General features: G+C 41.3%; 1 protein-coding gene across 2 annotated transcripts in view; it reads left to right on the top strand.

Annotated features, from left to right (window-relative positions):
• The window catches only part of DOCK2 (dedicator of cytokinesis 2), a 422,892-nt gene that overhangs the window by 3,218 nt on the left and 395,355 nt on the right, over nt 1-24,319 (top strand). For both annotated transcript variants that reach the window (XM_047091278.1, XM_047091279.1), the window contains exon 2: nt 16,595-16,678. In XM_047091278.1, coding sequence (XP_046947234.1) covers nt 16,595-16,678 — 84 coding nt within the window. The remainder of the gene's footprint in view (nt 1-16,594; nt 16,679-24,319) is intronic.

The following is a 24,319-nucleotide window of genomic DNA, read 5'->3' as shown; positions in this document are numbered from 1 at the left end:
GCTCTGGAGCCAAGAGAAACACAGAGTAATGCCAGATTCAGGACAGTTATGCCTTCCAAGAGTATAATATTTTGTGGTTTATAAGACCCATTCTCGCGCAATATCTTTGGCTCCAGAACATTTATGTGAGGCATTATCTTCATGTTATACATCAAGAAATCAAGGCCCAGAGTTCATATAATTTGGAAGCACTTGGGCGTGGCCTTAAATTCAATTGACTTTATAGGCCATTTGCACCACACTAGGATGGAATCTGGGAAGGGGAATGTCATAGAAAAAGGCAAGATGTTGGAATGTATGTGGCATTTGGATCAAACAATAAATATTCTGCTTTGGTTTTAGTAGATGTTTATAATGGGAAACAAAACAAAACAAAAAACTTTGGAGAGGTAGGTTGCAGCCAGATTGTGAGGGCTTTGAACACCAACCTTGTAAGTTTGGACTTCGTTCTGTGTACAATGGAAGTTTTGAGCAGGCATGCCACCCGTAAGAATTTAATATAATTAATTGTGAGAAGGGCGGGGATTGGATGTAGGAATACAAGAACAGAAGTAAGTGACCTTTTACCTATTAATTGCCTGATTAGTTAACCCTGCAAGAGTCTACTTATAATAACATTTCCTTTTCACCTTTACTGTGTTAATCCTCTCTGCCTGAGTCTCAGTGATGAGAGCTTCCTCCTTGAAGGAGAGAAGGGAGAGCAGAAAAGGGAGAGGAGGGAAGAGTATAACAGTATCAGTTAAGAATAAGTGTGACTGGGTGATAGAATGCCTCTAAACAGTGGCTTACCCAGACTAGAAGTTTATTTCTCCCTCAAATAGAAAGCCCAGAAATGGTCCATGAAGAGGGGGTCATGGTCTACTATGCTGCTTCCTCAGCATGAGGCTGCTGCCTCCTGAACTGAGCTGGTTGCTCAAGCTCCAGTTGTCAAGTCCCCCTTCCAGCCAGAAAGAAGGATGAAGGGAAGCAGAAGGACATGACCTTTCTCCTTAAGGACACCTACCTGAGGGCCCACTTAACACTTCCTCTTGTTTCCTATTAGCTAAAGCCTAATCACGTGACTGAGGAGGGAAGCTAGGAAATGTAGTCTGTAATGCAGGCAGCCATGCACCCCGCTGAAAATTAGGAGTGCCATTTCTAAGGAAGAAGGGGAAGAAGGATTTGGGGGATGATATGTCAGTTTGTTTAAGGCAGCCATAAGAAAGTACCACAGACTGGGTGGCTTAAAAAATAGAAATTTGTTTCCTCACAGTTCTGGAGGCTGGAAGGCCAAGGCCAAGGTGCCAGTAGATTGGTTTCTCCTGAGGCATTGGCTTGCAGACACCTGCCGTCTCATGGCTTTGTCCTCACGCAGTCATCTCTGTGCATGCTCACCCCTAGTGTCTCTTCCTCTTAGAAGGATGCCAGTTATACGGGATTAGGACTTCACACTAACAGCCTCATTTTTAATTTAATCATGTACTTAAAGAACTGATCCCCAAATTTGGTTACATTCTGAGGTCCTGGGGATTAAGGCTTCAACAAACAAATTTGTGGGACTAGGCATGGGTAACAGTTGAGTCCATAAGGGATGACCCATTGTCTGTGGTATGACATTTAGGGACAGGTCAGGCTTTTCAGACAGAGAGTGAAAGGGGGAATTGGTGTGGGGGGCTTCAGTGATGCCTAGAAACCTCTTCTATATGCAGGCTGTCTCTGGTTATGGTTGAGTACTTGCTGGCAGTGTTGGGAAGCATTGGTAGTGCCTTCTAAGGGCTGTTTGGGAGGATCTGTTCTATGCCCCTCCCTAGCTTCTAGTGGTTTGCTGGCAATCTTTGGTGCTCCTTGCCTTGCACAGGCATCATCCTGATATCTACTTCCATCTCCATACAGTGTTCTCCCTGTGTATGTGTCTTTCTCCAAATTTTCCTTTTAATAAGGACACCACTCCTTATTGGGTTAGGGCCCACCCTAATGACCTCATTTTCACTTGATTACCTTTGTAAAGACTCTATCCAAATAAGATCACACATTGATGTACTGGGGCGTAGGACTCTAACACATCTTTTGTTTGTGGGAGGGGCACAATGCAAACCATACTAGGCTCTGCAAAAGTAGGAAAAGGGTCTTTTTCCATGTCTTGATTGGGGAATATGGATGAATCTGAGACCACCCCCACATACAGGAATGCCTGTGATGCTGTTGCAGTGCAGGACCCTAGACAGAGCTGCTCCATGCCAAAATGGATAGATTTGGAGTGGGCAGTGGGTACTTGAATCTCGTGCAGCACAGGCTCTTATTAAAGGAACAAAATCCATTCAGACTGGTTCAATTAAAAGTTGTGCAGTATCTATGTGTATGTGAGGAGGGGGTAGGTATATTTTAAGGATCAGGGGAAATAAAAAAGAAATCCAGGAAACATGAGAGGCAGGTGTCTAGAAGGGTCTGAACTGAGACCACCCTGGAAACCTCTGTCCCCCTTCTTGTGGCAACCCAGCTTCTCTTAACACATCAGCACTGTTCTCTTCTCTCTCCTCACCAACTCCTTCTAATTCCATCACTCATTCATAACTTTGATATTCTGATAACATCATAATAGTGGCCCCAACATGCCACCCACCCCAACTCTGCATGACTTTGCAATTCAAGTGTCTACTGAATCTTTTATCCATATTTATTTGTTCAAAGGTCTGAGAGAGGAGATCTGAATAGATGGACTCACATTTGCCAAGGTAATAATCAAGGAGGAGGGATAGAGAGCATTTTTCACTCATTAACTTGTTCAGTCATTTACTCATTCATTCTTCATTATTTCTTAAATATTTATTGGGGATTTCTTATGCTAGCAGGCCCTATGCTAGACAAGGAAATTACTAGAATTAGACCAATATGGTTCCTACAGTGTTGGAGCTTATAGTCTAGTGGGAGAGACAAAAAAAAAAAAAAAAAAGGACTTTGTGGAAAAATCAATAAACATGTAATTACATTATATGTGCCAGTGTAAGAAAAGAGTTTGTTCTGTGAATAAGAATATTGGAGAGAAGGGTCTGAGAAGGCCTCTGAGGAGCAATGGAGGAAAGAATTCCAAAGGAAACACTTGGAGGGATCTTAGTACATGTATCTTTGCTATGGAGGCCAACTATATCTTGGACTGGTCCCTAGAAATTAGTCTGGTGCAACAACAACAACAACAACAACAACAACAAAAACATGTATTGGAAATCTGATTCCATCCTAGCATCAATTCTTAGGTGCCTGGCTTTCCACTGTCTAAAGCATCAGCAATTTGGGATTGTTCAGAAGTGCCTGCTCTTTGAGTCCACTAAAGAGATGGTCCTAATCCCTAGGCTTGTGAGAGCTTCATCAGTTAGTGGCTATCTTGTTCCCAATCATAATGTTTGTATTTGAATGAACCTTAACAGACTGTGTTTACTAAGCTCTGCTTCTTCCTGAGATCAACATCCTTATATTGCTGTTGTATGTTGAGGCAGGCAATGTAGTCACCATAATATTATAATTTCTGGATCTTTGGACTTTTGTTTGTTTGCTTGTTTTTTAAAGCTTACAGGTCTTTAATAGTCAATTACACATGGGTGCCACAGTCTGTGTTCTGTAGCAAATGTTCTGCAAATGCGAAATGATAATGCTCATCACCATCCAAATCCAGAGGAATCTGGGTAGAGACACTACAAAGGTTCTCTTTAATAGGCACTTTCTCCCATATTCCTACTTCATTTAATTGATGTGAGTTAAAACACAGTAAGGCTGAGTTTGTAAGCCTCTTAAGTCTTACTTGGTTTTTAGTTCTCTTTGGAGAAAGTCATCTCCTGTGACCTCAATAGGACACTGTCAGCTTCTGCACTAGTTTAAAGCTACAGTCATAGAAGCTGGGGTTGGAAGGGGATATGACTTCATTTCTCACTTTTCCAGACCCCTCTCTAGACATTACTCCAGGGCACTTAGAGTTTTCCTGACAACACATGATCCCTTGAATCCAAGCCTAAACTAAGATGGTAGAAGGAGACAGGTAGACACTGTGACTTGCATAGATGCAAGATCCAACACAGATTCTGAATAGAACAGATGTTGAGCAGTCATTTGTTGGACTGGATTGAGTGGTGGCAATGCCAGGGCTGAGACACCATGATCAGCATGTTGGGTTTTGGCAGAGGGACATACATAGTGCCAGCTGAACCTAGAGGATTTGCCAAGGAAGTGGGAATTTGCTGCTTGCCTCACTAGTTGTGTCAGTAGAGAGTTGTCTCAGGAAAGAATGTTCTGGGTAGAATCAACAGTCAATGCAAAGGTCATGAAGAGGGTACCTCTTTGATGTGTGGGAGGTCCCTGTGGCTGGAGGAGAATAAGCAAGAGGCAGAGAGTAGGAAATGAATTCTCTGACGGGAGGTTGTATTGAGTAGTGCCTGGCACATGTTGCAATGACTTCAGCTTTTACTCTAAATGGAAGGAGGTGGGACACTGAAGGGGTTTCAGTAGAATTGAAGAATGTTCTGAGTTGTTTGAAAAGGATTATTCTAGATGCTTTATGATGGAGAGAGGGGAATTAAATGAGGAATCAGGAAGGCCAGTCCAGCAACTACTACAATAACCCAGGCAAGAGATGGTGGTGGCCCACACCAGGGAGGCAGCAGTGGAGGAGGTGAGATTCGCTTAGATTCTGGATGTGTGTGTTGTAGGTGGAGAAAATGGGATTTTCCTCATAGATTGGAATTAGGTATGAGAGAAAGAGAGGAATCAGGAGTGACTCCAAGGTTTTTGGTATGAGCAGCAGGGAGAATGGAATTGCATACGAGACTTCCTTACTTAAACTGTTGATCTGAGTTATCCACAGTGTCATAAATACTAACATTGCTCACCTTTTTTCAACATGGTACATTTACAGAGCACTTGTGCTACCACATTTAACCACCCTGTGAGATGGGTACTTTTATCATCCTTTCACAGATAAGGAAATGGAGGAGCAGAGACCTTCAGGGTCTCACTGAAATGCAAACTCTTTCAGGCAGTTTCCTTACACTTCATTCCTGGAGGAGCCTCTTCTGTTTTACTGAAGTACTCAGTTTTCACCTTTTAGTTATGTAACAAACTACATGTCACTTCGCCCGCTGGATAGCATATTGTCTGAGGACAGAGCTTTGTTTTGGGGTCAACTTTGAGTCCATCCAGCTATAAGGCACTAGCAAGAACATGCTACATAAGAGAAAGTAATTGTTATTGTAACATGGGACCCCTTAGGAATCCAGTGGACGCTATAAACTTCCTTCTTGCAAATCTGTACGTGTGCCGTTTTGCATTACAATTTCATCACGGCCCGTCCATGAAAGTGAGTTAAGTAAGAGCCCGGTAAAAGTACTCAGTAACTGTTTAGTAAACCAATACAATAGACACAGCTAAGGCATTCTGCCCAAGGTATAAATTTTTGGTTTTGGGAGCTGTGAAGGACAAGAAGCTGTTTTTATTGGGGAGCTGTTTTTATTGCCTATTCATATCAATTAAATTCAGTAAGCCTGTGTTAAGTGATGGTCCTAAATTGGGTATTATGCTAAGTGATGGTCCTGAGCTGGTTTTGATAAAATCACAGTCTCTGCCCTCAGGAAACTTACAATTCAGTAGTAATCTCTCTTTCTTCTTTTTGTTCAAGGCAACAAACAACACCATTATTAGTACTACTGTCTCCATTTCACAGGTTGGGCACAGGTGCACCTTTTGCTTCATGCTACCATAGCTCTTCCATCACCTTCATCATATTTCATTGCAGGTTCATGTTGAATTATTTGGCTCTTCCCTAGAATGTAAACTCCATGATAGCAAGACAATGACTCTTGCTCTTCTCTGGCACAGAGCAGGTGCTCAATTAGTAATTGTTAATTGGATGGATGGGTGGGTGGGTGGGTGGATGGATGAGCAGGTGGGTAGATAAGTGGGTAGATGAATGAGCGGTAGGGGTGGGGAGGTGATGGGTTATGGGTGGCTTTTCACTATCTGGTGGTCTGATAAGATTCAGATGGACTGAGTTGCCTTCACCTCCTCAACCCTAACCCTTTCCTGTCAGGAGGCTGGGTTCTATGAGAGCAGTACAGCAATGAATGGAGTATTCTTGAACTCTTCCTCAAACATATGGACCCCTGTAGTTGGCCACTGTCCCCAAACTCAAATAGAGTCACCCTGGGATTTTATTCACATGGTCCAGCTGTCCCTCATTGGGACTATGTCCACATCACACCAAGCCTCCCCCCCTTCCTCCCTGCCCTTACCACCTTTATTCTCCACCCACCTCCTCAGGGGTTCTCACTCCATTTCTCCCCCTCGCCCTCCCTCTGTGCCTCCCTCTCCTTCCAGTCTCACTTCCTTCATGGGGCCTCTCTTGATCTCTCTCCTCTGAGACTCCACAGCTTAGTCTTTTATTTTTAAGAGTTTCTTGTTTTTTCTGGGTTAATTTTGTCTCTTCAATTAGATTTTACAAAAGCTCCAGGACAGCAGGAACTATCCCCTCTCATCTCACTTTTCTAACTTGCAGGATCCAGCAGAGTGTCAGATACTCCCTTCCCTGGAAGTGAGGGGCTGAAGAAATCAGCCCTTGGTTTCATCATAAAGCCATTCTTCCAATTCTAGTGTGTGAGTGTGTTAATATAGGAGAGAGTGTGTGTGAGTGTGTGTGTGTGCACCTACAGCAGCTCTGGAAAGGAGAGTGAATCCCATAATGATGTTTTAGAGTAGTGCTTAACAACTTTGACACTATTGACATTGGGACCAGATTCTTCTTTGTTATGGGGCTGTTCTGTGCACTGTAGGATGTTTAGCAGCATCCCTGACCTCTATCAGCTAGATGCTGAAGCTCCTTCACTTCATCCTCTTACCCCTCCAGACTGTGACAACTGAAAATGTCTCCAGACATTGACAAATGTTCCATTGGGGGCAAAAATGTCCCTAGTTGAGAATCACTGTCCTTAGTTAGAGAACTCATGGCAATCCCACCTTTCTCTTGTCAGCTGAGCATGTCCCTTTGGCTTACTAAAAATGGAGTACAGGGGCTCTGGGTGGCTCAGTCGGTTAAGCGTCCGACTTCGGCTCAGGTCATGATCTCGCAGTTTATGAGTTCGAGCTCCACATCAGGCTCTGTGCTGACATCTTGGAGCCTGGAAGCTGCTTTGCATTCTGTGTCTCCCTCTCTCTTTGCCCCTCCCCTGCTCATGCTCTGTCTCTCTTTGTCTCTCAAAAATAAATAAATGTTAAAAAAAATTTTTTTTAAATGGAGTACAGTGATAGGCACTTTGGCTTCTTCCTGGCTGTGTCATCCTGGACTATTCACTTGATCTTACACTACCTCAGTCTTCTCATCTGTAAAATGGAGATGACAATGATTGTACCCAAGAATTATGGTGAGGATTAAGTAGGTGACTATGGATAAAGCCCTTGGAATAGTGTTTAGTGCACAGAAAAGCTCAGTGGAGGTTGTAATTCCTCTGTCTTCTCCTGGTCAGTGGAGGAATACTTCCTCCTTGGTTACCTCTGGCTGTGATTCTCAAACCTTATTCAATACCATCACTGGATGTGAGCTCTGGCCTTGCTGCTGGAAGCTTCTGCTGGGTCATGGCAGTTGCCCTCCCTGATGCAACATCAGGATGTTGCCTTGGTGCTGAGCCTGTCAACACCTTGCCCAGAGACTTCAGGCAAAATGCTTGTGCATTTACAATGAGAGTGTTTCACGTGAATTCAAAGTGGGCCTGCCAGTAGGTGAGTACTCCCCTAGGTTAGAGACCCTCCAAAGTCCAGCTCAGGGACTAGAGAAGTGAACTCAAGGCAATTGTATTATTTTTCTCCATTATTGTTTTTGCTCCTCTTATGTATCTACTTTTCCAAACTCTATTATTAACACTTGGTATTTGCTGAAGCTTTTACTTTCAAACATGTCAGCAAAGAGCAGGGCCCCAGGTAAAGTATAAGTCCACCCTAAAGATCACAGAGCACTTGGCTGCAATCAAATTGGCAGCTAAGCTGAATCAGCATCTCCTGAAGTAATCTTAAGAAATTCATGAAAGAGTTTAACCAGAAGAAGGGGCATACCTGCCCTTCATGTTTGCATCCCTTCAGTTCAACAAGTATTTATTAAAGCTCTGTAAATATTGATTGAATTCTACTGTGGGAACAACACTGGGAATTCAGTGGTCAAAAGGCAGACTCAATCTTCACCCTCACCGAGGCTGGAGAAAACAGGAAATGAACAAGTCTAGTGTATACTGTGTGTGTATATATATATACATATATGTAAATATATACCTACACACACACACACACACACACACACACACACACACACACAAAATTGTAACATCAGAAATAGGCTGGTAAGGGAAGCAAGAACTTTGGACTCTGATCTGGGCTTGAATCCACTTTTTACCACTTTCTAGCTGTGTGGTCATGGGCAAGTTCCTTAATCTCTGAGCTTCTCACATGTTACATGAAGGTAATAGCTTGGAGGATTACTGTGAAGATTAATTGCAGTGATACTAGTAGAATGCCAGGGATTTTATCTGTCTTATCTGTCACTATAACCCCAGGACTCAGAACAGTACCTAGCCCACAGTAGGTGCTCAGATGAATATCTTTGCAAAAATCATATATGCTTGGTAGATAATATATGCCCAATAAGTGTTTACCTTTTTTTGGTGGGCAAGCAGTGTGTGCAGTGGTTAGAAAGCAGACTTCTGGATCAGTCAATTGACCTATCTAAGTTATGAGGTGGATAAGTTGTTTACCCTCTTTGTGTCTCAGTTTCCTCATCTATAAATCCAAGAGAAACATGTACTTACCTCCTAACATTGCACAAACTACAGCGACCCCACCCTTGTTGTTTCTGTGCACTGCATGCTATAACAATGGTGTTTACTTTTTATTTCTCTCAATTTGGGTTCCTGATGAACTGTGTATCTCAATATGTTTAAGTGGAATTGGTGGCTAATCAATGGGTTCTATTTCTAAGGTTGTTGAAAGTCTCACCTGTCTCAAAGTAGCTGTTTCCACTGGCTTGCCAACCCACATTTCCAGTATGAGAGTCCTCATTGGGTTTAATGAGCCCAGATGACCTTGGTACTTTAAACATCCCTTTGATCCTCAGCTATAAGTATTTTGGTTTGAGCCGGCTTGTCAGTAACCAACTGCTGCCTTGGTTCTTGGGTATAGTACTTTGATGGAGGAAGAAGTCAAATCCTCCATGCAGATGTGTCCGTATTCTCCAGTGTCTGGAGACCTTATGTGAAAGGGGAAGCTAGAATGGGTGTCTCTGGGAATCCTGCCACCCACCACTTTTCCATCTTCCTTGGGTGGGCATGGCTAGGGTGGGGCAGGCTATGATTTTAGTGGCTTTACTTATTTTTTGTCCTATATCTTGCTCATGTTTTTCTGCCCCTTTCATCCCTCATTCAAAAGTTGACAGTGGTTAGGCCTACAGGGAATAGGGAAAAAGGTGATCTGTTTCTACACTGGTCAGAAATAACTCAAATGAGGATCATAGATAAGCAATCAAACTTTAGCAAACAGTAGCATTCTTGTTCAAAGTTTCCTGTTAGTCATTTAGAAAATTTAACAGAATAGGGTATTGGTATGCAAAGCCACTTCCTTGTCAGTAATGTCTGATTTTCCCCAAATGGAGCCTTGAGAATAGAGGCCCTTATGCAAACGCAGAAATACATTTTTAAATTAAACAGCAACATCAGTTACTTTCATTTTCATACAATGTGAGTCTTTGGAATGAATACAGACCTTCATGTTGAATACCATGTTTCAAGATCTATCCAAGACATTTTCTTAAATTGATCAGTTGGAACCTTCTAATCTGATGAAGCTGGGCAGAGGGTGAGGAAGGGATTCCTAAGGAAAGATGGAGAGGAAATAGGGAACAAAACACAGTCTCACCCCACCCTCCTAGTGTCTGACGGACAGACCTTATTTGCTAGTTCCCCAGAGGCCAACTTATTTTGTGGATGGGATTCTTCTGTTAGAAATCTCAGTTGCCTCCATGGCCCTGCCCAGGTCTGTGACAGACATGTTCTCAGCCAAATTTCTGGGGTTGGAGGGAGCAAGGAGTGGGAGGGTCTGAGTTAGAGCACCAGCAAGCTGGAGCAGGTCCAAATGTCAGCAGCCTGTGTGGGAACAGGGTTTGAAATCAGACCAAGTGTAAAGGCAACAGAGAAACATGCTATGTTTATGCAGGAGAAGAGATTCCTGAGTCCCCTGAGGGCCTTCTCAAGGTCTGGTTTTGAACAAAGGATTAATTTTATTCAGTGTTGACCAACAGTGTCATTTGTTGCAAACTGCAGGGAGACAGATTTAAGGTGATCTAAAGAAGAGCTCTGAAGGAGTTCTTCTGAAAAGATTGAAAAGATTGCTTTAGGAGGTTTTATAATGCTAATAAAGAGAAAAATGATGACCATTTATTGAGGACTTACTATGGCCAGACACCAGTAAATCCTTTGTGTTTTAATGTCAGCTGAGCTTCCTAAGAACCCTGCAAATTAGGGACTATCATCTCCTCCATTCTACGATTGGGGAAAATGAGACTCAGGGGTGTGAAGCTGCTCCAGCAGCCTTCCACTGGCCCTTACAGTGACTTTGGGTGGATTACAAAAATAATACCCCTCCCCTGCCCAGATCACAGGTTGCACACTAACCTCCAATGGGTCACCCCTTGCAGGGCAAAACCTGTATAATCACATGCTGTGGCTCTGGGTTTGAGGCCAGAGCCAATAAAGGGCAAAACGAGGCCCAGGGGCCACATCTGCGTGACTCCAGATAGACTCTTGACTCCCAAGTTTTATCGTCTCTCAGGATCAAGATTTTCCATTACTATGAATACCTACAAACACTAGTTGGTCCCATGGTGAAAGGGCTGATTTGTATAGGTGTTTGGACTAAATAGCCTCTAAGTTTCTTCCTTTTCCCCGTAGAGAATGTGGCAAGACTGAAGCGTGAAGCAGGGTCTGGTGAACACCTGAGTACCTGCCATCTAGGTTCTGTGGGGAGGAAACAGGTGCAGAGAATGAATAAGGCACAGGGCTGGGTTACAGTCCTGGCTCTTACTACCAAGAGGGTAAGGGGAGATTATGGGTGAGCCACTCAAACCCTCTGTACCTCATTTTCCTCATCTGTAAAATGAGGATAGTAGCTACCTCGTGTAGTAGTTATGAAGACAACACAAAAGGACAATTGAGAATATGCTTCTCTGGGACACAGTGAAACAATATTATAAATGCTTCTTTTTTATGTTTGAGGAGGAATCTGATCTCATTTCTTCTCCAAGCCTCCTTCACTGATATGATTACTGCTTTCACTCCATCCATAAGTTTTGTGAGGTTGTGTTTTCATTTTCATTTGTCTCAAAATATTTTCTAATTTTCCTTGTGAGTTCTTCTTTGATACCTTGTTGCTTAAGAGTATATTGTTTAGGGACACCTGGGTGGCTCAGTTGGTTGTACAGCCAACTCTTGACTTTGGTTCGGGTCATGATCTCACAGTTCTGAGACTGAGCCCTGAGTTGGGCTCTGCACTGAGCGAGGAGTCTGCTTGAGATTCTCTCTCCCTCTCCCTCTTCCCCTCTCCTGCTAGTGTGCATACATGTGCGCTCTTTCTCTCTCTCTCTCAAAAAAGAGTATATTGTTTGATTTGCACATAGTTGTAAATTTTCCAGTTTTATTTCTCTTATTCATTTCTAGCTTCATTCCTCTGTCATTGGAAAAGATAGTTTGTATAATTTCAGTGTTTGTAATGTATTGAGATGTGTTTTGTGGCCTAACTTATGGGCTATTCTAGAAAATGTTCCATATGCATTTGAGAAGAAAGTGCATTTTGCTGTTGCAGGATGGAGTATTTTGTATATGTCCTTTAGGTCTGGTTATTTACAGTATGGCTCACATATTCTATTTTCTTACTGACTTTATGCTTACATGTTCTGTACATTACTGATAGTGGGACATTGAAGTCTCTGGTTATTATCAGCCTCTGCCTAGTTCTCCTTTTAATTTTGTCAGTGTTTGCTTCATACATTTTGGTGCTGTTATTAGGGACATCTGTTTATAATTGCTATATCTTCTTGGTGTGTTGACCCTTTTGCTAATATATAATACTCTTCTTTGTCTCTTGAAACACTTTTGACTTAAAGTCTGTTTTGTCTGGTATTACCATACCCACTACAGTGTTTTTTGTTACTATGTGCAAGGAACATTTTTCCCCATTCTTTTACTTTGAACCTAACATGTATTTGTGGATATAAAGTGAGTCTCTTGTAGATAACATACAACTGGATCATGGTGGGGGGTGTGTGTGTGTCTGTCTGTGTGTGTGTGCGTCTGTGTGTGTGTTTGGTTATTGTTTTATAATCTTTCTACCAATCTCTGCCTTTTGCCAAGACAGTTTTATTCATTTACATTTAATGTAAATACTCATAAGGAAAGTTTTACTTCCAACATTTTGCTATTTGTTTTCTATGTATCTTACATGTTTTTTTGTTCTTCAGTTCATTACTACCTTCTTTTGTGTTTAATTGATTTTTTCTAGTTTACTGATTTGATTCCTTTCTCATTTACTTTTCTCTGTGTTTTTTGCTTATTTTCTTAGAGGTTAACCTGGGGTTCACAATTAACATCTTACCATAATAAGAATATATTTTGAGTTAATACCAATTTAGCTTCAATAGTAGACAAAACCTCTGCTTCTGTACAAATCTTTCTCTCCCCTTTTGTTATTGTCACACATTACATTTTTATACATTGTGTATATGTGTATATTATAGATTTTATAATTATTATTTTATGTATTTGTCTTTCCAGTTGTCTATTAGTGATGGACCTCTGTTTCTGTTTATCTCTTCTTCTTTATATTTGAAGAATACTTTTTTGAGAGATAGAATTCTTGGTTGATTTTTTTTTCCTTTTAGCACTTTAAATATGACATCCCACTGCCTTCTAGCCTCTGTGGTTTCTGAAGAGAAATCACTTATTAATTTTATTTAGGAGTCTTTGTACATGATGATTTGCTTCTCTCTTGATGTTTTTAAAATTCTCTGGGTTTTGTTTTTGGTTTTTTTTGTTTGTTTGTTTGTTTTTGGTTTTTGACAGTTTGACCATTATGTCTCAGTGTGGATATCTGTGTTTATTTTGCTCAGATAGCACTGACCTTTTTGGGTCTGTAGATTTATGTCTTCCATCAAATGAAAGTTTCTGGCCATTATTTTTTCAAATATGCTTTCTACTCCTTTATCTCTCTTTCCTTTAATTATGGAATCTCCCATTGTATGAAGTTTGTGTGCTTGATAGTATCCCACAGGTCACTTAGGCACTGTTCATTTTTCTTTATTCTCTTTTCTTTCTACTTCTCAGGCTGGCTGATCTCAACTGACCTACTTTCAAGGTTATTGATTCTTTCTTCTGACTGCTCAAGTCTGCAATTGAGCCTCTCTAACATTTTTTATTGTATTTTTTAGCTACAGAATTTCTATTTTATTAGTTTGTCATTTCTGTCTATTTAATAATATTCTCTATATTATGCGACATTATTCTTTTGGTTTTACTTAGTTATTTGCCCATAGTTTTCTTTAGCTACTTGAGCATAAAGACAATTGATTTAAAGTCTTTTTCTTATAAATCCAATGTATATCGTTTGTGAGGAATTTCTATTAATTTCTTTTTTTTCTTCTGTGAATAGGCCATACTTTCTTGTTTGTTTGTTTGTTTGTTTGTTTACATGCCTCATAATTTTGTGTTGAAAATTGAATATCTTGAATATTATAATGTGCTAGCTCAGATGTCAGATTCTCTTCCTTGTCAGGGCTTGTTGTAGCTGCCTAATATAGGATATAATGGTTTGTTTGTTTAATGACTTTTCTAAAGTACTTTTGTGAAGACTGTATTATTTGTTGCAGTATGGTCACTCAAATCTCCAAATGCCTGAAGTTGAAAGAAAAAAAAAATCTACTGTTTGCAGCTGGACTCTGTATGTGTGTATTGGGGCATACTTTTAACACTTAACCAGGCCACTTGCAGCTCTGCCTTAGCCTGCCTGCATTTCCTGACAGCATGGTGCTTGAAGGTCAGTCAGAGTTGAGAGTTTACGGCCTTCTCCATCCTTTATTAGCATGTCCAACCATGTGCATAGCCTTCCAGATCCCCTGGTATATGTGGGTATTGTTCATTCCATATTTATCCATATTGTAGTAACTGTAACTACTTTATTCCTTTCTGTGGCTAAATAATATTCCACTGTATGGATAGACTCTTGTTTATACACATGCCAGTGGGTGGAAGGCAGAAGAGTGTTAGTTAAGCAGGGGAGTGATATAATCCCATTGCACTGACTATTGCTCTGGCTAATGTGTGGCGATTGGATGGAGGGAGGCAGAGTAAATGTGGAAAGGCCCATGAAAAGGCCATTGTTCTGTCTCTCTAATCCCAGTGGTCTCCAAACCAAACAGAAGCTCATTGCTGATGAATCATGTGACCAAACAGGGCAGATAATAGATTGAGCTAAATGAGAGGAATCCTGAGTCCTCCTGGTAGTCTTACCATTGACTTAATTTACTTCTACTCCCCTCATTCCTCCAAAGCATAAATAATAAACAATAATAAAGGACAAGCTCATAGCTCTAATCCTTTGGGGAGCCCACACACAGGTCGAAACAAACAACTACAGTTTCTTAGAACAAGGTCCTCTCTGCTCCGTCTGGCTCTAGAAACCCACACAAAGGACACAGAATACCATTTTCAAGACCATCACCGAGGTGGGGAGTAAGGGTAAGTTAAAATGCCAGAAAGCTTTACCAGGTTTCAGTTGCCTTTTTCTTGATTAAGCATTTTCTTGGTGTAAACTTTTGACTATTTTCTAGGGTTCTGATACAGTTGATTCTGACAGCTTTTGTCAGATTTCTCATTACTTCTTTGGAGGGACAGGCACGTGGAGTTCCTTACTCTGCCATTTTTGCTGAAGTCACCTGAAGAAGTAGTTTTTGAATACATTTTGTTTTGTTGACATATGAGGAAACTGAGGACCAGTGGGAGAGGGAGTAAATTGAGTTGCAACAGTTGCTACCCCATGGATGAATCTTGAGGACACTGCTGAGTGAAAGAAGCCAGTCACAAAAGACCATGTATTATATGATTCTATTTGTATGCAGTGCCCAGAATAAACATATCTGTAGAGACAGAAAGTAGATTAGTAGCCACTTGGGGCTGGGGTAACTTTCCGAGGTGATGAGATTGTTCTAGAATTAATCACGGTGATGCCTGCACAACTCTGTGAATAAATTGTTGAATTATATACCTCATATGGGCAAATTGTATCCCAATAAATCTATTCCCAAATAAATAAATAAAATCCCTCCAGCTTCTCATTCTCTTGGAGTAAAGCTTAAACTCATCACAAGTCTGTGCGGGACCTGGTCCCTACTTCTTCAGCCTCATCTTGTATCACCTTTTCCTCTCGTATCTTACTCCATCCACAGAGGTTTCTTTTGATGTTGTCTGAGAGGCCTTTCCTAAATACCTTTCCTAAATACCCCAACAAAATGTGATGTGCCCTATAACTCTATACCAGGCTCTATTGTTTCTCTTTCACATGTATCATCTTTTGTAAACTTATATTTATTTCTGTGTTCACCAATAAAGTGAGATCAGTGCCTAGCATGTGCCTGGCACATCATAGCCACTTACTGAATATTCGCTGCATGAATGAATGATGACAACATTCTAGGATCATACTGTTCAGTCTCCTGAGAGACTTTCTTTAAATCAAACCACATGCATTGTGTCTTTTTCTGTTCTTGAAGACCTACTAAGCTGGTGGTTCCATTTTTAGCCTTTGGAAAGTAGGCTGCAACCCTAACATGGATTAACAATGTGGCCTGGTCTTCACTTAGCAAGTGACGCTGAGCACGGCCTACGCACTGCAATGATATGGCATGAGGTCGTGTTCTAAGAGGTTAACGGAGGTTCTGACAGCACAGAGGGGACTCTGGCTACTTCACAGCCAACTACTGCCCCCAGGCACTGATAATGGAAATTGGGAGACAGCACATCCTTGGATGTCAGGCTGTTGTCACCAGGAGGGAGTAATTGGGGAGCAGCAAGTACCTCATCATGGTGGTTGAGAATATGGAAGTTAGATACTGATTTTCCTGTCAGTTCCTGGCCTGATGATTTTCACCAGATTATTTAACTTTTCAGCACCTCTGTTTTCCATCTGCAAAATGGGATCACAGTTTATACCTCACAGGGTTGCTGTGAGAAGGGAATGAGAAGATGTGCAGAGCACATGCCTGGTGCACTGTGAGAGGTCAACCTATGGTAGATGATATGAACAGCGTTCTTGTCATGCAGACTGGAGTGCAGAACCTGTGCTGGGAGAGGTCAGGTTTGGTCAGTGAGTGAGGGCCTTTAGCAGCCAGGCTGGGGCTGCATTCAGTCCTGTGGTAGGCAGTGGGTTCTGCATTAGTCTTGTTAGCCCATGTAGTCTGCATGGTGTTGGGTAAACTCAAGGCAGGGAAAACAGGGAGGAGCAGTGATTATCAGTATCCAGAAGTCTGACCAGGCTGCCCCTCTCTTCTGTTTCACAGCCATATACAACTTCCAAGGGAGTGGAGCCCTCCAGCTCTCCCTGCAGATTGGTGATGTGGTGCGAATACAGGAGACCTGCGGAGGTGAGTCACTGGCTCAGGTGATCCAGGGACGCCAGGACCCCTAGCTGATGGTGTTGGGACGCCTGCAGCATATACCCAGCACCTCCAGCCCTCTCTTGGAACCTGGAGCTGTGTGTGGTCTGTTATGAATTTTGATAATATTAGTAATTTGAATGTACTGAAAATAATGCTTTGTTATTTTAGGAATTTATGCTTAGTAGCAAAGGCCTGACTGTGTGGTTTGATGTTTGTTGTGCTGTCCATTTGCCATAGCCATGAGGCTCTTAGGGCCTATGACACCCACCTTCTTTCTTAGTATCAATACTAATAAGGTTATAAAGGGAAATCAGCACTATTAGGGGTTTGAAGGGCTTAGGAAATTATACCCTTGATTCCAGGAGAACTGATATGCACAACTGTGTGGTATAGGCACTGTGCCTGGTCCAGGGAGCAGTGCTCACACCCTGCACCGAGCTGGGGGCCCTGTCTTGGGCAAAGTGGCATCTCTTTCTTCCCACAGAGGTGCCATTCTCTTGTGAAGCCAAGCGTGTATTGGGCTGTGTTTACCCATGGTGGTGCTGGTGGTCGTAGGGGTACTCTTTAAAACTTGCACAAAAGCTAATGGCCTTGGACCCATGAGTTAGGCCATTATGAATCAATATATCACCTATGTCACTGATAAAATTGATATTGGGAGTGTGGCTTGGGTGTAATACTAAAGAAACTTGCCAATGTGTCGGCCACTCTGAGCCAGACTCTCCCAGTCGTCACTGGCAGAGCAAGACCTCCACAGTTCTCCACTTCCCTGGGCCTGCCACTAATCTGACTGTGTGGAGAGCATATGTCCTTCCTGTAGCTGGGCAGAGGAAGAAGAAAGAAGAGGTGAGTGGACTGAGCACCCAGGCCCATCCCTCCCTCCCAGCTAATCCCTCAGGTGATGCTCTCCTGTGCTGTGATGGGAGTGAGGGGTGGGCAGGAAACGGGTGTGCTACTGTGAAGGAGAGCCCCTCCAGGGGAAACAGCCAGCCAGAAGAACAGAGGTGCCTATAGAACTAGCCATCGTTGGATGCTTACCACGTACTGGAGGCACTGTGCTAAAGTGCTGACATGCTAGTCAGCTGACATGCTAGTCAGTGCTGACATGCTAGTGTGCACAATGCTGACATGCTAGTCTAGTTACTCCTCACAGCCACCCACAGGACAAGTCTTATCTCCAGTGCCAGATTAGCTGTATGTAACTTCCAAGGCTGTTCTGCAGATTGGCACACAAGCATACACAGCACACTCACAGATACGCGTACACACACATGCAAACATGCACACAAGCGTACACACACACACACACATACACACACACACACACGCAAACCAAAAAGCAAACAAGCAGAAAAGCTTTTGTGAGGAGGAAAGAATTTGATATTTGATATTTCAAAACAGCTTTAGCCGGGTCATCAAGGGAGAAATGAGAACTTTGTTCACCTTCCTTACATTTGTCTTATCCTTTAGTGTTATTGTTATTTTGGGTTGTATGTGAGGTGAAACGAAGCACTTTTTAGAGTCCAGGCCTCTGAAAATCCCAGTCTGGCCCTGTTAAAACCTTTTACACACAGAGTGAATGGGACAGGGGCAGGAAGGAGAGTATATGGTTCCAACCCCCCTGCCCCCTTCCACACTGCAACCCATCTTTCACAAATCTGGTTCTACCCAGTGGCAGATAAGCAAACTGTAAGTATTCAGCAAGGTCAAAGAATGAAAATATAAACAGATGACAACTCTCCTCACTGTGTCTCCCATGCTGCTGAATGCTAATCCTGAGAAACAGGCGTGAGGCCTCACGTCTGCAAGTCAGGAAACAAGACTCAGGGAAGAGAAATGACTCGCTGAGGGTCACACAGGGAGTGTGGCTGTTTCCCTCCCCATGTGTATAAGCCCACAGCCTTTCTTTCACTCCATAGCTACCAAGACAGTGAAAAAAAACTGGTAATTATTTGCCATGTCCCACATTTTGAGATTCAGACAAGTATTTTCCGTTTCGTTTTCCTGGAGAAAGAGCTTGAGGCCAGTAAACTGACCACACGGGTAGCACACAGTCAGAGCCTTTCATTCCCTTGCCTGGCCTGGTCCCGACCTTCGGAAAGGTCACACTTGATGACTCAAGCCACCTTTATTTGTCTTTGGGATTAGTGTCCTTGTTGCTAACCTCTTTGGTTCTGGTTTTCCTCTTTTAATTCTATTTTATTAGTTTTATTTTAATGTATCCTGGCAAGAAGCAGCCACATTGCCTTTCTGGAAAGAGCTAGGCATATTAATTTAGCGAGTGATTGCCAGTTCATGAGTACTTTGAAAATGTATATTCAATGTTCAGAAGTCTGCTAAAATGATTCTATTTATCTGAAGCATTGGTATACAAATTATCAAGACTCATCATGCATGCAGCCATATCCATAGGGAGTTTTCAAACTGGAATTTATGGGATTTTAAGGTTTCCCTGAGGACCTTGGACAGCTAAAGGCTCTGAGATCAGGTCCGGTGTTGTCTGCTTTGCAGATGCGAAGTTCTGCCTATGATTCTGATTGAAAACCTGTTTCTGGCAAACATAAAAAGGTGAAAACCACAGTGTCAGTCAAAAATTAGTCAGGGTGATGTAATAAAAAGACCTGGGGGGTGTGCTCATGAGACCCTCTTATAGAAACCTAATTGAAAAATAAAATCCAGCCAATTGAGACCTGAATCAAAATTTCATAATACAGGAAGTAAAAGGCTGTGATAAAAGGAAATAGTGGTGAGCACTGAGTCTAAACGAATGAATTTATAGAGATTGATATTAAAAGTCACAATATTTATGACTACCAAAAATAATGTTAATGTTAGGGAAATGGACAATGTAAAGAAAAAAAAACACAGCACATAAAATTGAGCAGTGAGGGGTAGAAGGGAATAGATTAACTTTATGATATTATCCTAACAGAGACTTGGTCAATATGAGAAATAAAACAGAACAATTACAAACTTTTAACCACACCAATCTTTTAATGCATTTCATAACTATTTTTAAGGAGTTTTCAGGATTTTTTTTTTGTGTAAAGAAGAGAAATTTATTTATTTAATTTTATTTTTAAGTTTTTATTCAAATTCCAGTTAGTTAACATACAGAATAATATTAGTTTCAGGTATACAATACAGTGATTCAGTACTTTCGTACATCACCCAGTGCTCATCACAAGTGCCCTCCTTAATCCCCACTACCTATTTCATCCATCCCCCTACTCACCTCCCCTCTGGTAACCATCAGTTTGTTCTCTATAGTTAAGAGTCTGTTTCTTGGTTTGCTGCCCTCCCTCTTTTTTCCCCTTTGCTCATTTGTTTTGTTTCTTAAATTCCACACATGAGTGAAATCATATGGTATTTGTCTTTGACTGACTTATTTCGTAGCAAAATACTCTCTAGCTCCATCCGTGTTGCTGCAAGTAGCAGGATTTCATTCTTTGTTATGGCTGAGTAATCTTCCATTGTATGTGTATGCCACATCTTGTTTATCCATTTATGAGTCAATGAATACTGAGCTATTTCCATAATTTGGCTATTGAAGATAATGCTGCTATAAACTTTGGGGTGCATGTATCCCTTTGAATCAGTATTTTCGTATTCTTTGGATAAATACCTAGTAGTACAATTGCTGGGTCATACGGTAGTTCTATTTTTAACTATTTGAGGAGCCTCCATACTATTTTCCAGAGTGGCTGCACCAGTTTGCATTCCCACCAACAGTGCAAGAGGATTCCCCTAAGAAGAAACATTTAATCAAAGTTTCAGCATTTCCTTCAATTTCACTCCATTTCTTTTTCTTTTATTAAATACAAATAAATAAGATTAAGTTTGGTATTTGAGATTTTTATTTGCATAAATCTTTACTATATGCTAATTTTTACGAGAATTTTTGGAAATGATATTTTATCTATTTATCCATCTGTTATTCTGTGTATATAAATATAAATGAGAAGTTGACTAAAATGATGTTAATAGTATTTTTCTTTTTATGGGTAATGGGATTCGGGATGATTCTTTTAGCTTCTATATTTATACTTTCCTGCTTACTTTAAATTCTTTGTAACAGCCCATATCTATTTTAGACAAAAAAGATAATATAGTCTTTAAGATGTGAAGCACCCATCTCCAGATATTAGTAATGATTAATTCTAGGTGGTAGGAATGTGAGTGGTTGTTAGTTTATTTTTTGTACTTTTCGATGGTTTTTAAATCCTCCCCCCAAACAAACAAACAAACAAAAAAGGAGTGGAAAGATCATGAGCTTTTGAATCAGAAAGTTATTCTCTGCTCCACTACCCACTAGTTGAATGGTCTGGGGTAGGTGGGCTTCAGTTTTCTTACCTGTGAAATGGGTTACCATTGTCTGTTCTTAAGGTTGTTATGAGGATAACATGACAGAAAGTAGAGAAGCTGTCTAGCACCATGCTAGACTCTATGTTAGAACACTCTTAGGTGTTTTGTGTTGATTAATTCCATCCTTCCTCCCATTATACACAGCCACATGGAGACCGGGAGGTATATCTGTCTACAGTATAGCCCAGAGAATCTGGAAGCTGGCTCTCTGATTGCCTGGAGTAGGTGAGGCCAGCCCTTCCTTGCCTATACTAAATTTAATATTTTGTTCTGTTGAAAATTCAGACAGTTCAGAAGGGTACCCATTGTTGCTAAGCCTTAGATATCCTAATGCTTATTTTTTGGTCCATAGTATATCTCTCAGGCTGCCCTTTTTACCCAGAGGTAGCATAAACATTCTATGTTCTGATTCTATGTTCTGGGTAAAAAACACATAAATACATATGTTTATTGAGCAGTCAGAAGTCCTTATGGGAGGATAAACATAAAAAAAAATCAGTGTTATTTTTCCTCATTCACTTCCTTCAGTCATATTTGGTTGACATCTTTCCTGATATTTAATGACATTTCAAAAGAAGATTTCAATCTTATATCCAGTTTAATGCCTCCCCTCCTTCTCCAGCTTAAGCAAGGCTGGGGGTGGGAGGGAGTTTGGCATGCTTTCTTTCCAAATCTCTGTCTTCCTTGATCAAATAAGCCCAAAGATCAGCCAGTCCCCTGCATGAATAGTCATGTAGCTGGGGTATGAGATGCCAAACGTCCCTAGCTGTGAATCTGCTGGACTCTACCCCTCATGCCTGTCTGGCTTGTGGGTGGAGAAGCTATACCAAGCGCTCTGAAGGCAGTGACTACCACCTCCAAAGACCCCTGTGTCTCTCTGTCTGTCTCTCTTTCTTTTCTGATGACATACACTATGGTGGGGGATGGTCTTGGGGAGGAATCCTGCTTGTTTAGACTCTTCTTTCTAAGCCCTTCAGAGGGACTAAATGCTCCCCCTTGAATTATTTGCTTTCTTTCTGGAACAACAGGTCAAGTCTCATTCCATCTACTGATAAATACGCTTGTCTGGGTCATGGGGGCGCACTCTTAGTGGGAAGAGAATGAGATTTCTGTACAGTGGTTCCCAAGGAACTTTTGAATTTTGTTCACCAGTAAAATGAAACAAAGGGAAGGTATGAAGGAGGAGGCCAACATAGTTCCTTTTGCTTTTTAAGGTAAGGCATAGCTTTGGTTGTTTCCTAGAAATGGGACCACACTGTGCATCCCACTCTGAGATTTGCTTTTCTCACTTAAAAATATTTGGAGCTCTTTCTAAGTTGGCATGTGTGCATTACCTCGTTCTTGTTGGGCTGCCAAGAGGTTTGCAAAGAGAATTTTGAATCTACCACTCGCAGAGTAGGGTGGACCCGGAGCCATGTAGCAGCTTCTGTACTAACAACTCCACTGAGAGTGATCAAAGTTCTTTACTCTTAGGGTAAGAGAGGGTCTTGATGAACATTTGACAGGGCATCCTTTTAAAGTGCTACTCTGCAGGGAAATGTCCCTTTGTTTGGGTCTGCTTTAGAGACAGGTCCTGTGAAAGTGAACTTCTCTTCTGAATGAGGGTGAGGCAAAATCATCAGTAAACTTCTATTTTGTTGAATTTGAAGCATGTGTCATTTACTTTGTTGGGACTTCACTGGGAAAAAGTGATGGTACTCAAAATCTGCAGGTTCTCAGGGCGCCCAGGTATCTCAGCCGGTTAAGTGTCTGACTTGTTTTCTGCTCAGGTCATGATCTCACAGTTTGTGAGTTCGAGCCTTGCATTGGGCTCAGCTTGATTCTTTCTTTCTCCCTTTCTCTCTATCCCTCCCCGCCCTCAAAATAAATAAATAAACTTAAAAAAAAATCTGTACGTTCTGTAAATAAAATAGAAAATATGCCCTGCCAACTTTCTCTGGTAGTGGTTGTTATTGATGATGATTTTTGATTTTTAAAAGAGAGAATGGTATTTACTAATTTTGAACACTCACCATATGCCAGGCACTGGACAAACTCTGAATTCCTTATCTAACTTCAGCCTTATGAGACAGACACTATTATTATTTCCATTTTACAGATAAGAAAACTGAGGCTCAGAGAAATGTCTAAGATCACACAGACAGTAAGTTGTAGATCTCCATATAAATCTGAGCTTTGCTTCCAGAGAGCACACTCTTAACCACTGATAACTGCTAACTTATATCTGATATTAATATTATACAGGAAATCAAAATCATACAGGAAAGTAAAATACATTCAAGCAATTGCCACTCAATAAACAAATATTAAAATTTGCAACGTTTACTTCAGACTTCAAGAAATAAAAACTTTAGATACATATGAAACTCTCTGTTTATCCCTCCTCTATTCTATTCTTGTCTTTTTGTCCATACTGTAGGTAATACTTATCCTGAAATTGGTGTTTTCCTCCCCTCCAAGGTTTTATACCGTTACTAGATGGTTTACTTCATAATCATGTTTTAAAAATAGTTTTGTAACACCCTGTGGGGTGCATGTTATTTCCCTCATTTTATAGATGAAAACACTCAGGCTTTAGTGACATGACCAAAAATTATGCTGCTTATAGATAGCAGAGAGAAGACTGGATCTTTAGGCCATCGATTTTTTTTTAATGTCCTGGAATATTTAAAAAAAATTTTTTTAATGCTTTATTTATTTTTGAGACAGAGAGAGAGACAGAGCATGAGTGGGGGAGGGACAGATTCAGAGTGAGCCACAGAATCTGAAGCAGGCTCCAGGATCTGAGCTGTCAGCACAGAGCCCAAGGCGGGGCTCGAACCCACATACTGTGAGATCATGACCTGAGCTGAAGTCGGACGCTCAACCGACTGAGCCACCCAGGCGTCTCTATCCTGGGATATTTTTAATCTCTCCTCAACTTTCTCCCTACTCTCCACAGATGCTAGATGATTAGAGAATTTAGGTACATTTTGTTTTAGTATTTGGGATGTGGGAAGGGAGGACAGTTTGAAGAATTGGTACTTTCTAACTGTCAAGAAGAATGGTAAACATTTTCCTTTTCTCATCTTCCCCCAGGATGCACTTTATGAGTTCCCTATTAAAACAGAAGTGCTTATCTCATGGATGGGGTTGCTATTATTTAATAGGAAAAGGTGTTCAGCCTGGGGGCAAGTCCTGGGATATGGCAAGTGCTGTGTGCCTGCTTTTGATCATGGTGTTCATTGTTGTGCATTTTGCTATGGATGCCAACTATTGTTA

The sequence above is a fragment of the Lynx rufus genome, unplaced genomic scaffold, assembly GCF_022079265.1.
Source record: "Lynx rufus isolate CCGP_SWC_20201006 ecotype Redwood Valley unplaced genomic scaffold, mLynRuf1.p SCAF_1, whole genome shotgun sequence".
In the NCBI taxonomy this organism is placed as follows: domain Eukaryota; kingdom Metazoa; phylum Chordata; class Mammalia; order Carnivora; family Felidae; genus Lynx; species Lynx rufus.
This window is presented reverse-complemented; position numbering and strand designations above follow the sequence as displayed.